The sequence below is a fragment of the Parasteatoda tepidariorum genome, chromosome X1 (genome assembly GCF_043381705.1).
Source record: "Parasteatoda tepidariorum isolate YZ-2023 chromosome X1, CAS_Ptep_4.0, whole genome shotgun sequence".
Lineage (NCBI taxonomy): Eukaryota > Metazoa > Arthropoda > Arachnida > Araneae > Theridiidae > Parasteatoda > Parasteatoda tepidariorum.
In genome coordinates, this window is record NC_092214.1 from 66,872,519 (window position 1) to 66,890,835 (window position 18,317).

The 18,317-nt window shown below is 29.4% G+C and overlaps 1 protein-coding gene across 4 annotated transcripts in view; it reads right to left on the bottom strand.

Moving 5' to 3' along the window:
- The window catches only part of LOC107442210 (cell adhesion molecule 2), a 277,323-nt gene that overhangs the window by 39,844 nt on the left and 219,162 nt on the right, over positions 1–18,317 (bottom strand). For all 4 annotated transcript variants that reach the window (XM_016055710.3, XM_016055726.3, XM_071187557.1 and 1 more), the window contains one exon: positions 5,692–5,827. In XM_016055710.3, coding sequence (XP_015911196.1) covers positions 5,692–5,827 — 136 coding nt within the window. The remainder of the gene's footprint in view (positions 1–5,691; positions 5,828–18,317) is intronic.

Genomic DNA, 18,317 nt, shown 5'->3' on the forward strand with positions numbered 1-18,317 from the left:
ATTTAATTATTGCTATGGAATTCTTAAGAACTTATAGAAATTTGAAAAATGAGCTATTTCCTAATTCATGCTAAAAAAACTGAGTGTTTCAAATTAGAAGATCTTGGTATAGAAATTTCTCATTAATACACAAATTTCTCTTCTAATAACCTGTAATTTTCTCTTAAAAAAATCTGCATTTTTTCCCTAGAAAAATGGCGTTTATAGGCATAAAAAGTTCTCAATTGATTAGTAAGAAAAATGTTTAACCCAGTTACCTTAATGCTTACTTTTTTATTAAAAAAATGCAAATAACAAATAAATTAAAAGCTCTAAACACATCGTTTTAAATTTTCAAAAGGTTTATATTCATTTACAGTTTTCAAAATTTTCAAAAAAGACTAATAATCATAACAATAACATTCTATCAATTAAAAATCTGATTAATTTTATTATATTAAATACAATTACTTTTTTTTCAACATACCTGTATGAGACTGGGAGTAATATAAAATAAATTATGATGTAGCAAATGTGATGATTATCATGATAATGGTTAACACATAAAAAATTTCAATTCCTTGGGTTATACTTACCCAATGATAAATACTTGCATATAATTTGAGATTGAAAAATAAAAAAACATAAAACTGCACTTACTCATAATTTGTTTCATTCTGGACTGGTATTACTTACAAAAATTAACTCAGTTTTGAACTTACCTTTATTAGGAACAGCTAAATCTCATCACTACTATCATTATAAAAATACTTAATTATTATCGATTATTTATCTATTTTGAATAAATATCTATTGATATTTGATATTTATTACTTTACTTTAATATATGATATTACTATTTTAACCGTATATCTAATCATGAAATACTAGAATTTCGATATTCTATCATAAAAAAATTTTTCATTAACCAAATATTGCCAAAATACTTTTTTATTATAACATGCATAGTTAAATATAAGAAAAAAACATTTATTTTTTAAACGCATCATTAAAAATTAAAAAAAAATTACCTATTTTGAAAAAAAGGAGTTATACGATATTTTTTTTTCACATTAAACAGTCCACAAAGAAATAACTAAGAATGACACTAAATTGTAATATGTTCAATAAATATATTTATAAATTCTTAATAAATTTATAAAAAGTTCACATAAAATGTTTCTTTATTTATTACCGTAGTCCCGCAGTGAACTGATCGTTAAGAAACGGTTACTAGCAGATCACTGAAGTCAAGCATCACTGGCTATAGTCAGTGAGCGGGTGGGTGACCATTTGGATCAGTTTGCATAGGGACCGAGGGTGGGCGGTATTGGTCCTCGTTAAACTGTTCTACCTTAAAGTGCTCGACTTCGCGTGCAGGTCGTCGGGCTAATTAAGCGGGGGTGCCATCCCCTCTGCAGAGGATCAAAATTGTGATGGCATGTCTTCGGATCATCCTCAGGGATGTTTCCCAGACCGTCGCCAATAGCCCATTGTGNCTCGATTACCATAAGAAAGAGAACATATTTTCATCACTAAATTATAAGGTTTTCTAATCCTGTAAAACGCAATTAAAATTTGCAGCACTTCGTTCTTGGAAGTTTTTATTTTACAGTCAAAAGAGCTTTTGTTTCTGGAGCACGAGTTTAAATTTATGACGTCGTAATGGTTGTCGGTTTAGAAACATTAATTCTTTCTTTTTTTTCCATTTCCAATGTGCATAGTGACGCATCCCCCTCTAAGATAAAATTAAAGGAAGATTTCGTGAATCTGCAACGAAATAAGTTCAAATACATTTTTACAAAAAGCGTAGAAAGTTGCCAGCCCTGCATAGCCAGACACCATAACGGTAAAAGTTAGAATGTATCTAACTTGTGTACAGAAATTTTAGCAGATAAAAATTATACACACAAAAAAAAATTTGCAAAAAATGTGTTATTTCAATTTTAGAAAAAATTGTATACCCTTTAAAATAATGGAATAATTGAAAGCTAAGAAATGGGAAAAATTGCTTTGCATTCTATAAACAAGCACCTTGAGTTTTCGGGAATTAAGAGTTAATTTTTTTTTAAATGTTTCTTTTTAAAATTCTTTATTTTTCAAAATTCTACTAAAAAGCATTAATTAGAATTTCTAGCTAAAAAGCATTAATTGGAATTTCTGAAAGTCAACATTTGATAGAGAATTTTTAACTAAAAATCATTAATTAGAATTTCTGAAAGTCATCATATGCAGATATATGCACTTTGCTTAAATATCTGCAAATTGGCAAACAAATTTTGCTAAGGGTCAAAAACAAATAGTAATTAAGTAAGTTTAGGAATTAAAAATTATTTTTCTGTTTTACCTCTCAGTGGTGAAACAGAAAACTCAGTGGACTGATTGTTAAGAAACGGTTCCCAGCAGATCACCGAAGTCAAGCATCACTGGCTATAGTCAGTGCGTGGGTGGGTGACCACTTGGATCAGTTTGCATAAATTCCAAGGGTGGGCGGTATTGGTCCTCGTTAAACTGTTCTACCGTAATGTGCTCGACTTCGCGTGCAGGTCGTCGGGCTACCGAAGCGGGGGTGCCATCCCCTCTGCAGAGGATCAAAATTGTGATGGCATGTCTTCGGATCATCCTCAGTTATGCTTCCCAGACCGTCACCAATAGCCCATTGAGCAGCTCTAGTGCCGGGTAAATGAACTACAATAATTTACTACCGGCAAAGTTGAATATCTTTAGTAAGATATTCTTATAGACAGCAGCTCAATGCTGTAATAAAACTTGATTTTTTTTATCCCAAATGGACCAAAAAATCATAATATTATGAATGATTTATGATAATGTTACTCAACGTACTTCCCCATAATGTTTAATAACCATTTAACTGATCTCTTCAATAAATAAATGTTAAGATTTATTGAATCTATATTGAAAACCTATAATGACAGTTTGCTTTGAAATCAGCTATTGAAACTTCATGCAGCATTATTCAATTTGTATAGGTCAAAAATCTCAAGTAAACTTAGTGAAAATAAATTAAAGTGCAAAACTCAGTATCAAACAGAATATTAGTTGAAGAAATGTAGACTAATAGTTCAAGAGCCAGAAGTGGCTATGTCCTTAATCAAAATGTTATAACGAACTCATTAAACGAAATCAAAGTTCACTAGGATTCCTCGGAATCTTAAAATTCCTATTTGCTGTTATGCTCATTGTCAATTTCGTGTGTCTATTTCTTCGTAGTTAATTAAGAACATCATGAAGTGGATATTTTTTATATCCGTAGTTAAACAGCAGTTCCGATTTTTGGGTTTATGACTACCAATATTCATCTCCGTATCTTTGTAATTTTGAACCCAATCCAGAAGACAAGAGATCTCCTGGATCAAGTATTGAGAGACAATTTGCTTTCGTGGAGGACTTTTGAGATGGAACTAACCCTTATTTGTGTTACATGGAGAGGGAAACATCGAAAACCTTTCACAGTAATCCTGACGGCAAGGGGACTCTAACCCATGATCCGTATGTCACTGAGGATATTTTAAGTCAGCACTGTGGTTGGTGCAAGCCGGATGCGGAATTTGTATCGACCAGCTGAGATTCAAACCCGGTTCACCTCATTGGAAGGCGAAGGCTCTATCCTCTGAGCCATGACGGCTCAAAAGTGGATATTGAAAAAGAAGTCATTTGTTCTTTGCTTTGAAGGTATACGATATAATTTCCTAACCTTCTTGGAATCGGTACTCCCAATTCATATGTTTACATTTCAACTTCTTAAATTTTTCTTTCAAGATGTAATTCATGCTGTGCTTTGCACAGTTTTCTGTGTTATGTTTGTAATCTATCAGTACCCCCTGGATGCCCCTTGGTGGGGGCGGAACAGGGCTCAATGATGATAATAATAATTTTTTCTTGCATAAACTAGTTATTACCATCTGTAAAATCGCAGATTTTACAGCTTGTTGATTTCAAGTTTATTTTACAAACAAAGTGGCTTCAAGTTTGATTGCATTTCAACATTTTTATAACTATCGCGGCAAAAATTTCACGATTAATTGAAAACATTTCAATTCTAATACAATATCTTAAATCATATCCTAGATAGAAGTGTAAGATTGACTTAAATGTCAGCAATAACCTTTATCATAAAGATCGATAAGGTTTGTGAATTATTTCAAATAAGCGATGCAAGCCTGAAAAAATGATAAATTTAACTATGCTAGTTTACACGCTATGAGGTTTACATCAAGCTTGCATAAACAACATTTTATTTACTGATTGAATCTGCCTTTGCAAAGCAAGGCTATTAAAACCTTCTAAAAACGAGAATGATCCACCATTCGCAAATCAAGAGTAGAAGCGTTCTCAAACCGATCGAGGATTAATTCAGCTTCTCAGGGTTTATTTTAGAATTTATGATCATCAATGAAACAAGTTTACTTGCACCGGCTTTTATATACTTTCTTTAACACTAAAGAAGTGAAAGTAGGCCTGATCATTAAGTTTTCAATAGAAGCAAAATATTGCGCTTAAGAGCCAATGCAAAGCTGCAATAAAAAAAAAGGGAGAAATCAAGGTTTACTGGAGAAAGATTTTTTTTAAGTTTTTTTAATGTCTTTATTCTGTCTTTAATAAAACAAGCTTAGCAAACTAATATTTCTACTCAGTGAAAAAAATAGTTAATTAGTCAACTTTTCCAGGCCAACCAAATGAAAATGCAATGTTTCCCGCAAGCATGCCTGATAACTGGGATATTTTCTTAACGTATCCGACTAGCTTTGACAACTTTTCTTTATATATTATCATATTTTTAAAAAAAATTATCTTATTTGTTTTATTATGTGTAAAAAGAAAAAAAAATGTTTTTTATTTTTTTCTGTAATTGGCCATTTTTAGGTAAAAATAAGGCATTTTTTTACATATACGCTTAACTCCGTCAAAAATTTCTGTAGCCTAAAACAAAAATAATTTGAAGATTTTATTTAGAAGGCCTTCAATTATATTTTGAACTATTATTTTAAAAGCTAATGCATATACTGCAAAATTAGGGATCAATGTACTTAAAAAATCTTATTTTCGCACATTTCTTTGCGAAAAAACATGCATGAAAATGAAATTCTACATTTTCCCCTTAGTCTGTAGCTCAAAACATGTGTGCTCTAATCATAAACACTCATGAAATTCTACAGATAATTATTCTAAAAACAACATGGGAAATCGTGTTTGATATCGTGTATTGTACTTTAAGATAAATGCATTTAAAGACTTAAGATGATAAGTCTATCCACTGTTATCACTTTTCACGAAAACAGCTATAATTTAGTAAATAATTGGAGTACAAGCAAAGGTTGAGTATTTTTAGATAGCTAAGAGTACAGGAATGCAAAATTTATAATAAATTGAAAAATTTAGCCCAAAATCCAGCTTTTGCTCTAGTCATGCTCAATATCATGTTTGTTTTTGTGTTAGTTTTGCACGCTAACCAGATTTAATTTGACAAAAAACGCATACATATGCTATCTATGGTAAAAGCATATGTATGCTATCTGTGCTAAAATCATAAAAAAAACCCATCATGACTAAGGAGTGACACTCCCGATATCATCTGCGCTAAACTATTCAAATAGTGTAAATTTCTTTAGTGGACTGTAGACTATAGACTAATTTAAATAATTATTTTAATATTATTGCGTGTAATTAAAGTAAAAAGAATTGTGTACTTACCATAAACTTTCATTTCTTTTTCAGCTTCAGCAGTATCGAAGGACGGGGCTTCGGCTGAAATTTCACATCGGTATAATCCACCTGAATTCAGATCCACATGACGAAGATAGACGGAGTTTTTTCCAGATTTTGAGAGCTACAAAATACGATATTTGTAATTAAGCTTATATATGTATTTTTCAATAATACAACAAACTATTTTAGGATTACATAGCAATGAAAGATGCTGTCACAAGGAGCCTATAATCTTTATACTCGGAAAAGTTTTTGAGATTTGTAAAAATAAGTATTCTTTCCTAAGTTCAAAATCTAATTTTTCTTAAGCAAAGACCTTTAAATTCCTTAAATGAAGCATTTTATTTCTAATATTTTATTATGTACATAGATGCTGGAACCAGAATTATGTTTAGTTAAAATTAATATATATTCAAAGTAATTTATATATAATTTTTCATACTGTATAGTTTTGATATAACTTTTTGTCACAGATGAACAACTTTTTTATGAAATGATTCCAAAATTTTAATCGTAAATTGCATGAAATAAACGCATTTTTCATAAAAATTTTATGAAAAATTGATTTTTTTTTAATTTATGTAAATATGTAAAAATTTACTTTTAGAATTATATTAAGTAATATTTGTTCAAATTGTTCTTTTTTTAAGGAAATGATTTCTAATTAATTTATTTTAATTGTTGTAGAAATCATTTTTAAATGTTGTAGAGTAAAAAATATTTTTAATAAGTTATAATTAAAATTATATTTTAATTAATTGATAGATTTTGGATAGCGTATGTCTTACGTTAACCGTAACGCTAATCTTATTTTCTGCTCCTCAAAGATATGATTTGCAAGGAAATTTCCACGCATACTTTGGGGATTGCTTGAGTTATTTGAAAGTGTAACGCTTTAAAAAATCTCTCGAACAATTCTGTAATATTTCGTTTTTTTTTAAACTTGGTATAGTAGATAGATTATATATGCATAGATGACACAAAAAACAGGTTTCTAGCATACACAAATTAATAAATAATGATTTAAAGTTATCTACTGCCTCCTTAAGGAATTGTGACTCGCTGTGTAAGTATAAACTTTCAACTAATTCTGTAAGAAAGGCAAATATTATTAGAAAATTTTAGTCGAAGCTGTGTATATTATTTAAAAAAAACATGTAAAGCACATAATATATTTAACAATAATTATTTTTGGATTCAAACAAATGTTACGCGTAATAACATGCTTTATCGTCATTTTAATTATATAAGGATTAACACTTATTGAGGACAGTTTAGAAGTCATTTTATAGCCTGCATACTAGGTGTACTAAATACAAATATTTTTCCTGTTAGTTTTGAATTTAAATTACATTCTATATGCTTCAAATTTAATGTAATTTTTCAAAAAGAAGATCAAATATATTTTAATAGGCAATTATTGTTATGCATGAAAAAGGAAAAGATGATACATCGATTCATGCAATTTATGTTAATGATGCACAATATGCAGTCTTACAACATTATTATATGTTTCAAGTTTTATAAAAAGTTTTATCTCATTTACCGATGCAACGATATCAAATGTATCAGAATTTATATCATATTTATCATCTCATCATATTTAGCAAAATTAAAAACATAAATTCGAGCGCAAAGTTTAAGTATAATTTTCATAACTAAGAAACATTATGTATGTATTCAAAATACCGAAATTTTAATAATAAAAATTAAATTATTAAATTTATATTTACCTTAACACCAGGGGATATGTATTTATAAATTATTAACAAATTGTGACAAAAGATCTTTAATAAGCTCTTAGTTTTAGATCTTTAGGGAATTGTTTTCATTTCGTTAGGGTGATTTTCAATCGCGATTACTCGCAGTGACGAAAGTTAATGTCAGATCGATGCTAGTCACCTCCTTTAGGTCTTCTTCAGCTATAACATTTTGTTCTGTAGCCTCGCGGCCACTGGTCGAGGACAAACTCTGTTAGTGGACGCATAGCAGCAATACAACTATACGAGTCACTAAGACCAGTGTACTCTCATCATTTTCTCAACCTATCCAAATTAGATTCCCCGACCAAAGTCCGCTTTATCGCCAAACTGAATCCTTAACGAGGGTTGTCTTATGCCTCACTACTAGTTCGAACAACATTTCCTTTTCGCCTTTTACCCATGCCCTTATATTGGATTCCCTGATTCTAGAGAAGTGGTTTGTATCTAATTCTTTGAATGGCTTACCACTAATCTAAATTGAGACCGTTACGAAGCATGTATTTTCCTTATGAGGATATGTTCTGACAGAAAGATACCATTTGCCGTTACTACATTATTCACTAGGAAATTCAATTATTTTTATCTCTCCTTGGGAGCATGGTAATTTGTCACTAGTTTTCGAAATATAAAAGTAAATATATTATAATTAGCAGTTCATGTTTATCGAAAGATGAATTGTTCAAGAGCGTAAAGAATATGTTTAGACTGCTTTACAAAATAAATATTACAAATTAGTTATTTCATATTATTATTTATTTAGCCATGAGGGCTCAGAGATCAATGGCATCGAGCTGTTAGTTTAGTTTGTTGAATTCACACCCATTCATGGGTATCAAACTGTGTCGAATGTAAATGTGGATTGTTCACAATGCTAATCATATCGCAAAATTTTCGCCGTTCGTCACAAAATTGTGCAGTTTTAAATTCCATGATTCGAGTGCATTCTCATCATTTTCTCAACCTCTTCAGATTGGATTCCTCAACCAAATAATAGTTACTAATTACTGAATTATAGCAGAAATATATTTGTTGTAAAATTATTTATTACTTAGTCTTGTGAAATCAATATTAATCATTTTAAATAACAGTAATAATTTCTTTAGTTTAATACGCAATGTTTCTTTGAAAATAAAAGGAAATTTAAGATTTCTAAAATGAAACACTTCAAGAAAACACTTCAATGTTAACTTTCCTTAATTGCAATTCCTATATTTCAGCCAACGATCAGCGATCTAAAATAATAATAATAAAAAAAACTGGTAAACTCGATTATCTCACTGCAGATTAAATTTCAGTGCACCTTATTTAGTAGAATATTATAACGAAACTGTTAGTAGCAAATGAAAGATATTGTGATTAATTAGTTTTCGTTAATTTTATGGTTATTATCCCCTCTGTGCATTGCATGCAAATATTAAAAGTTTCACAATAAAATCTATTTATGCTGTTGAAAAACTATTCTAGATACACTTTTTAAAATATTTAACATAAGATTAAACAGTCTTTTAAGACGACAAGAGAATTTCAAATCGAGAAAATGTTGTGAAAAATATTAATTACTTATTTTAAATTATTCTAGTTCTTTTTAAGATTAAATTATATTTCTAACATTTAAACGTAATTGTATAATAGAGTTAATTGTAAATTTAGACTTAAAAATTCAATAATTGTTAAGAAATGGAATTTGTTTTAGCAAAATATTGTTCATTTTATTTCCTCAAAACATAATTTTTTTACATAATTACTAGATTAATTTTTTCCAGAAAAATCAGTAGCAAGTTAAATTGATGAAAATTTATTTACACTGCATATACATGTTTTAATTATTTTGTTTCGGAAACTTCATCTTAGGAATTGATGTCAGATGTACTATTTATGATTTATTACTTTATGTATTTTTTGTTTATCATAAGATTTGTTTTTAGAGCATTACTTGTTTTTATCAAAGTAAAGCAATCATTTTTAATGTTTGTTTCCTTATTTTGATAAAAGTTGAATGAAAGAAATAATTAAGAAAAATTATTAAATAGATATTTAAATTTAAGGACGCTACATAATATTTTATTAAATATAAAATACCAACATAAACTTGCTAAGAACAAACAGGAAACATTTCAGACATGAAACAACTGAAAATATAATATTTAGAGTAAGTTTCAATACTTATCAATTATACCTTAATACACTAAGAGAAAAGAGTATGGACAAAGCTACGAGAACATGATAAAATTTACAGTATTTCTAGCTCAATGGAAATACCAAAAATCACGGATATTTTTACTGACGAACTTAGTAATGACTTTTGATAAAATAAACAATAAAATATGGTTTTACTAGCATGCTCTTTGGTAGTATATGTGGCAAAATTTGATAGTGCATGTTGCAAAATTAATTTTATCCTGATATCCTGGAGTATGACCATTTATTCGGGTATATTTACGTTTCAGTTTTCATTTTCTTATGTTTTATAACCGTCGTTGAACAGTCAACCCAATTTTTGGGTTTACGACTACTAATGTTCAGCTCTGTATCATTGTAATTTTGAACCTAATTAAGAAGACAAGGGAACTCCTGGTTCAAGTATTGGGAGAAATTTGCCTTCATGGAAGACTTTTTGATGGAACTAACCCGTATTATGCGGTACATGAAGAGGAAAAAAAAGGACCTCCTATGTTTAGCCTAACGGCAAAGGGGCTCTAACCCATGATCCGTCTACCTATGAGGATATTTCACGTCAGCTCTGTGGTCGGTGCAAGCCGGATGCGGATTCGTATCGACTAGCCATCTCTGGGATTCGAACCCGGTTAACCTCATTGGAAGGCGAACGTTCTATCCCCTGAACTATCGTGGCTTACGTTTCAGGTTTGAACTTTTACCAAAAGCAAAATATGTGATAAAACATGCTTCTACACACAATTTATAGGTTCAACTATTCGGACTAATATTGTACCACAGATTTTCCAGTGTAGTCGTTGTTGCTTAGTTTTAACTTTTAATGTTCAAAATACTTCACTTCAACCAAATATTTGTAAATTGTAAATCGTAAATTGTATCATAAGTTCTAAATTCTATTTTCGAAGATTCCTTTTTAAAAGTTTTGACTACTTCTGTCAATTGGTATTTCTCTTAAAACTTTAAATTGCACAAAATAGAATTTTTACGCTCCAAATTCACCAGTCGCATTTTTATTTCCTCTTTAAAATGAAATAAATATTTTAGGGGGTAAAATACAGTTTAACTTACAAACACGAAACACTTGAACAGAAAACATGAATCGGGGAAGAATACTTAAGGAAGACACTGATTCTTCATTGCAATTCATGTAGTGTTTTGGCATTGTTCCAATGACACCTTTCCTTTCTACGCTTGTCCAACTACAAATTAAGTAACTATGATGCCATTATAGGCATTACATATTTGCTAGCTTTAAAAATTTCTTAAACTTCATAAATTTAATTTTTTTAATCATTCGTAATCTAATTTTAATTAAATTAAACACATAATTTAAATTTTATCACATTTTATAAAAAGTGCATATAGATATTTTATCCTCATCTTAACAATCAATGTAACGGCTAGCTATTTTTAGCTCAATACAATTNGCTTGTCCAACTACAAATTAAGTAACTATGATGCCATTATAGGCATTACATATTTCCTAGCTTTAAAAATTTCTTAAACTTCATACATTTAATTTTTTTAATCATTCGTAATTTATTTTTAATTAAATTAAACAAATAATTTAAATTTTATCACATTTTATAAAAAGCGCATATAGATATTTTATCCTCATCTTAACAATCAATGTAACGGCTAGCTATTTTTACCTCAATACAATTGAATAACTTATTAATTCACTGTCGCGACAAAATCTCCTCTTGAATCTTTATTCTTTAAGCTTCTTTATTTCTCTACCCACAAAAATGTTTCAGTTAATGGATTAGATTAATTCTCACGGTCTTCTTGGTGATTAAGCTGTAGCAAAAATTATTTGAAATTTAATATTAATAAAGCATGGTTGGCTTTGTTTTTTGGCTATTTTAGCTTTTAATAAATCGCCTACTATGGATATCTTACCATGCTCTTAAGTGTCAGTTTGGAACAATTCAATCACAGCTTATTTCAAATTTTTGGTATTAGAACTGAGGGTTTTGCGCTCAGTCCAACCGTTATTGAATTTACAAAATGGTCAAAATGTGTCTTCTTTCGATGCTTACTATATTTCATTTAATTTTATCTGGCCAATATTCCTTAAATAAAATCAATTATTGTTTAATAAATAAGAGGCTATATATATTTGATTTACAGACTACAAGAATGTCCATGACAATTAAAAATACTATCGACAAAAATTTTAGAGCATGGTTTGAATTGCTGTTTATTTTAGAAATATAAGTGATTAATCCTTGTGCACCTAAAACAATTTTTCAATACGCACTCTTTTTTTTCTTAACCATAATCAAACTAGATACGCTTTGAAATTTAGACTTAAGGTACGCGATAGACATGTCCGCTATCAATAATTTAAGATATCATCAATTGCTGTACATTGCTGGTATCTTGGGCAGAAATTCAGTTTCGAGAATACCACAATTATTTCCACCCCAGTTACATAAGCTCATCTTGATGAACTGGAATCTTTTTTAATTCATATGAATGCTGATCCCCTTGTTAACAACATTAGTTCCTCAGTACATCCCCATAGCGCGAGGAAATGCATTTTCCCCTGTTTTGCTCTTCTCAGCTATTGTGGTTTTTCATTTTTTTTTTCTTTTCAGAATACTATTGTTTTTCTAGTGTCGTTTCTCACCTTTATTATTTCATTCTTTGTTAGTAATATTAGTTTTTTTTTTATTCATTTTTATTTTTTTTTTATTTTTAAATCACTTTTGTTTCTTCTGCCATACGTCTGACAAGTTTTGAAAACGGGATCCTATTTTTCAGCGTTTAAAACATTTCGATTGTTATTTGCTGATTATATATTTTTGAAGCGAATGAATGTAATATTTTACCACTTTAGTTTCTTGGGATTATTTATTTAACCAGAAACCTATATTTCAAAAGCACCGTAAATTTTTCAGTAACCTTTAAAAGATAAAAGGATTTTTTTTTTAAATTCTAGAGAAGTTTCCACAGCATATAGAAAATTTTTTTCAATACGGTAAGTTAAAATGCTAATTACTAAAATTGAGGAGAATTTTAAAATTACTTTCGAAATTATTTTACAAATTTATGATACTTTTCAAACTGATCCCAGATAAGTAACTATTTAAATTTTTATTTTTCTTAATTTTTATTAGAACACGATTTAATTTGAAATTTGCTTATCTCAATATGGTTTTACACACAATATTGTACAAATGTTCTTTTTACAGAAAATAGCAAAACTTTAATTTAAATGACATTTTAACCATTTAAAGCAATCATTATTTGTTAAAATAAATGTGTGGAATATAAATATTGTATACTGTTTATAAATATGGGTCTTCCAAATGTTAGATAATTGAATTTTAAAAGAGAATAAGACAAAGCTGCACAAGAAATTTTCTAAATTTCTATATTTTCAAAACTTTAAAAATTCCAAAAAAATCTAGATGCATAATATTTGAAGTATACCAATTGCGAAAGCTTACATTAATGTTTTCTTGGGAAATATCGGTATATAATGTTCTTGTTTAAAAATATTAAATAAAATCTTGGTAGTTTTAGTTTAAGTTATCATTTTGATTTAATACAAACATAAAATTATTACTTTTATTTCTATATTAAACTATTGTAAGATATAGTTATTTTTCACAACTGACTCGATTTTCTGAATAAAATGTAAGTGCTTTACAGAGCTACAATTGTTATTGAGTGAATAATCTGTTCCCAAAAGCAACACTTTCGTATAAATGCGAGCTCAAAATTTAAAAAGTTAATCTTCCAGCCGTAAGTGATAAAAAAAATGCTTAAGGCAAAAATCGACATTCTCAATAAAAAACTAAAAAAAATATATAAAATTTCTCATTCCAAACTCAAATTAACTCTCAATATAGTCAACCATTAAACACAATAAAAATAACCTGATAAGAAAATATTTTCTCTAATGTAAGAATCAAAATATCACTAAGCAATGTGTAAAAAGCTCTACTATTATTTTTAAAGCAAGTATATGGTTTTACCCGTAGAAGGAGGCAGCAAATTCTTTTTCATTAAAGTAACGGTTCTCACTTTCGATGATAAGCTAGTGAATGATTTCCCTTAAGGGACAGTTTAAGTTTACGGAGTTTCTTTTTCTTCACATCCCCTCATAATTTTCTTCCCTCATTAAAGAAGTCTTACTGTATTTACAGCGCCATTGATGCTAGGGATTTTTTTTCCCTTTAGACCTTATATTTTCCCCAACTCATTCAGTTAATGACTCTTAAAAAGTAAATTTACCTTTATAGGGAAAAGTAACTGTATTGTCTACTTTTTAATGTGATTCTAATGCATAAATTCTCGATTAAACTGCAATTACTTTGGTGGTAAAATAAAGAGTAAAATTGGTTAGAAGATTAAGAGAAAATATTGTTTTCAAACGTTGTAAGAAAAACATGACATCTTTCTTTTCCCTTATCTTGTATTTGCTGCTATTATTTCTGTGATCAACTTTTTTTTTGCAATTGCTTGAAAATAAAATGTAATGACAATGGATAAGAGAAACACATTTTATCTAAGGTAAAGAGGTATTTAAGTAAAATGTAACTTAAAAGAAAAACTATATACCTATTATAAAACAAAACTATCATCAAAGTAATTATAATTACTCCATTTTATGCGTTTTATTTTTGCGCGTTATTAGTTTTTACTGAGTATAGTAAGAAATTTTTTCCCTTTTCAAATTATTTTAAGCGTAATCAATAGTATAGAGCAAATTATTTAATAGAACCAAATCTGGATTTTTAATAAAACTTCGCTGTTAAAAAATACCAAAAATATGTTTAAATGGCAATAATTAGCTGTATGGACTATACAAATTATAGCCTGTACAGGTAAGGATTTTCATACAGCGAAATCGGAATTACAAAACTTCCATCAAATTTCGAGTAATTACACTTATTGTTGCATAAAATGCATTCTGGGTAAGCAACAATTCTTTTTTGATTTTTTAAAGCGTAACAAATGGAATTAAGCTAACTATTTACTCTTAATTTTTAAACAGATTTATGAGAAATAAACTAAAAATATATTCAAAGATATCTTATTGATTGAAGTCACTAGCGATATAGACTAAACTAAATGATCTACTGATACGAGATGCAGTCAATGCAGACTAAGTTTTTAGGGAATACTGTTATACTGGTGTTCCATAACGACCGCCTTTAAAATGTGAATTTTTAGTAAAATAATTATCCCCTTTAAGGGACTCAAATTAAAATTTAGCTCGGAAAAACTTTTTTATCAAAATATGTCGAGTCACTTATGAGAGAGGTATGATTAATAACACGAATTAGATTGCTAGGTAAAATTTCAAATTCAATTTCCTCTAAATTTTCCAGATTCACCAAATTTAATTTAAATATTTTAAAAATCAAATTTGTGTGTTTTTTTCTATCTGGTGTCTAATTAAAATAAAAAATAGGTAACTACTGTTGATATAGCATTAGAAAAAACTAACTCGTGACTTAAGTCTGTCATGCCGACCAGGTGGCCGAGTGGTTAGCGTGCCTGACTGCGGAGCCAATGGTTGCGGGTTCGAATCCCACTCAGAGCATGGATGTTTTTTTCTTTCTCTGTGTGCTCTATGTCCTTTCTCCTTTGTGTGTGTGATTGTGGGAATGTGACCAGCCCTATAAACGGGTTTGTGGTTGTGTGACGTGGGCGACGCTGCTCCACCGCTGTGGCTTAGCCACAGGCGCCCACTGGGTAACGAGAAGAGAGTAGTAGTTCTGGCATTCCTATGGCCAATGGGTCAATGTCCCAAGTGCCAGCCATTATAAAAAAAACTTAAAAAAAAAACTTAAGTCTGTCAAAAACTGCTCAAATGTGTTTCAGGAATGCTTGATCGATTAAGAATCACACTCTCTTTTCTCCTATTATACACCCTGTTTGCGTAATGCTTGATCGATTAAGAATCACACTCTCTTTTCTCCTATTATATACCCTGTTTGCGTAATGAAACAAACACATTCTTATCAGACCCAGACGATAAAAAATATATACGATTTTAACTTAAATGCAGTTTTTATCTTGCAAAAGGTATATTTTGCTATACAAATACTGTTCAGCATTAAATACCGATTTGTGCATGAGGTCAAATTTTTGGTAAAATTAACGGACATGTATTGCAATGAATATTCAGTAAAAAAATAACATATTCGTAAAGAACTAAAATATACGGTATTCAAACCATACATTTACTAATTTTTCCAATCGCATAATGACGGCGCAACAGAAATTCCGGTTTTTAAATTTATAGTTCTTATTGCCACGCATTTAGCAACAAATACAAAACTGAAAAGTAAGTTCAACCGAACAAATGGTGTTTTTAAAGACTCGCAGGTATAGTGCTGAAATAAATTTTTTCACCACATTTACTATCAAACAGTATGGTAGCAAAACCATATTTTATGGTTAATTTCGCCAAACGTCATTGCCAAAGCACTTCGGTAAAAATTGCTGTGTTTTTTATTTTTCCCATAGAGCCAGAAGCACGATTATTTTTACCATTCTCTGGTAGTTTTGACCAAACAATGTCAAGTTTACTTTGGTACAAGTTTACATGTATTCAAACACATAAAATTTAATAGGAAAAATTAACATCACCGAATTTTCACAAATAAAGTGATTTTTCTCCATCGTGAGCTCAGATTTAAAGTACTCAATGCTCAGTAAATTATCATTTTGATCAATGATCAATAAATTATACTTTTTATTATACAAATTGAAGCTCAACAAAAAAATCTAAGAACTTCCCTGCTCTTTATTAAGAAACCATAATTTTTTACAATAAATATCCTTATTACCAAGAGAAAGGGAAATCGCATATATTTTTAACCATTGGCTTATTATATTTATGTTAAATAAATCATATGTTTGGTGATTGTTGAATAGAGTAACCTACTTATTAGATTACTTTTTTTTACCTACCACCACAATTTTCTTCACCTGTCTTATCACGATATTTTAAATTATGTCTGAAAAATAATACATTACTTCATTCATATTGAATGGGTATTTTCATAAAAATAAATTGGTTTACTTCATGCTTATCAAAGTTTATATATCTCATCGATCTCCATAAATGTTTTATAAAGTATATGCATATGTACGTGCGTAGATTACATCTAATAAATTTTGCACAGAGTTCGAAACAACTTATATTTATCGCACGCTTTATATTACATTCTTAATGATGCATGTCATTTTAGCTTCTTCAAAGTTTAAAGCTATTCAAAGTTTGCTACTGAAAATTTTTCACTATTTTTTTTTCTCTTCCAGATAAAAAATAACTTTTTATCACTGGTATGAAAGATAGCCCCATACCCTCCCATCCGAAAGAAAAACGTTCTAGAAAACACTTCCGCTTCTCATTCTCGTCTGAACTGAACAATATCCCGTTCTAGAAAAATCGACTCCCAAGAGACTAGGCTTCTTGTTTAGTTCCAAATAACGTCGGAGCTCCGTGAATCGTTCCTTTGAGGACTAAAATGTTGAAGTCGGTTGGGTTGAAATGCAGGTAAGCTAGAACGAACCGAGAGTTGAAAGTTTTATTTTATTCCTGATTGATACAGTTGAAGTGGCTGTTGTTGTAGATATACTGAGCACTTATTCTTTCTTAAGTGGCTGAGAAGCAGTTATCGTTGAGCGACAGATTCTAAGAGAACATATATAAAAATCCTACGCACCATGAGTTTTTTCTGTCTTTGGAAGATTAAGAATATTACGATGGTTTGATTGACAATGGTTAAAATAAAAGTAAATATTAAGTTGGTCAAAAGGTTTTTTTGAACCAAAAATTTGCAAAAGATGTGCTTCGGTACATGAACATTTTTTTAAATTTAAATCTTAATTTTTATTTATAGTTATGAAGACGACGCTACACTACCAAAAAAATTAGGTTTTATTTATATACAAAAATGGAAATTTAATTATTAAAAAACAAAAACATGAAACTGTATAGTCCCATCATCATCATCCAATAAATAAACTGTGTGACTAAAATAATAATTTAGTTGTGTATTTATTATTTTTTAGATCGAAAGGAAAGTCACTACTAAGTGAATCGTACCTGACGACTAAAATGATGAAGTATGTTGGGTTGAAATGTAAGTAAACAAGGACGAACCTAGAGTTGAACGTTTTATTTTATTCCTGATTGATACAGTTGAAGTGGCTGTATACTGAGCACTTATTCTTTCTTATGTAACTGGGAAGCAGTTATCGTTGTGCGACAGATTCTAGGAGAATATATATATAAAAATCCTACGCATCATGAGCTTTTTCTGTCTTTTGGAGATAAAGAACAATACGATGGTTTGATTGACAATGGTAAAAATATAAGTAAATATTGGGTTGATGAAAAATTTTCTTTTGAACCAAAAATATGAAAAAAAAGAACTGCTTCAGTACATGAAAATTACCTTAAATTAAAACTCCTAATATTCATTTATAATTATTAAAACGCCAACTCAATACCGAAAAAATAACATATTAGATTTTATTTAATTACTAAAATGGAAATTTAATTATTATCGACTCAAAACTTAAAAAAATTATGGTCCCATCCTCACCCAATAAATAAACTGCTCAACTGAAATACAGATAGCAGTGTAAGGTTGATTTTAATGTCAGAAACAACCTTTATAACAAAGTTTTATAAAT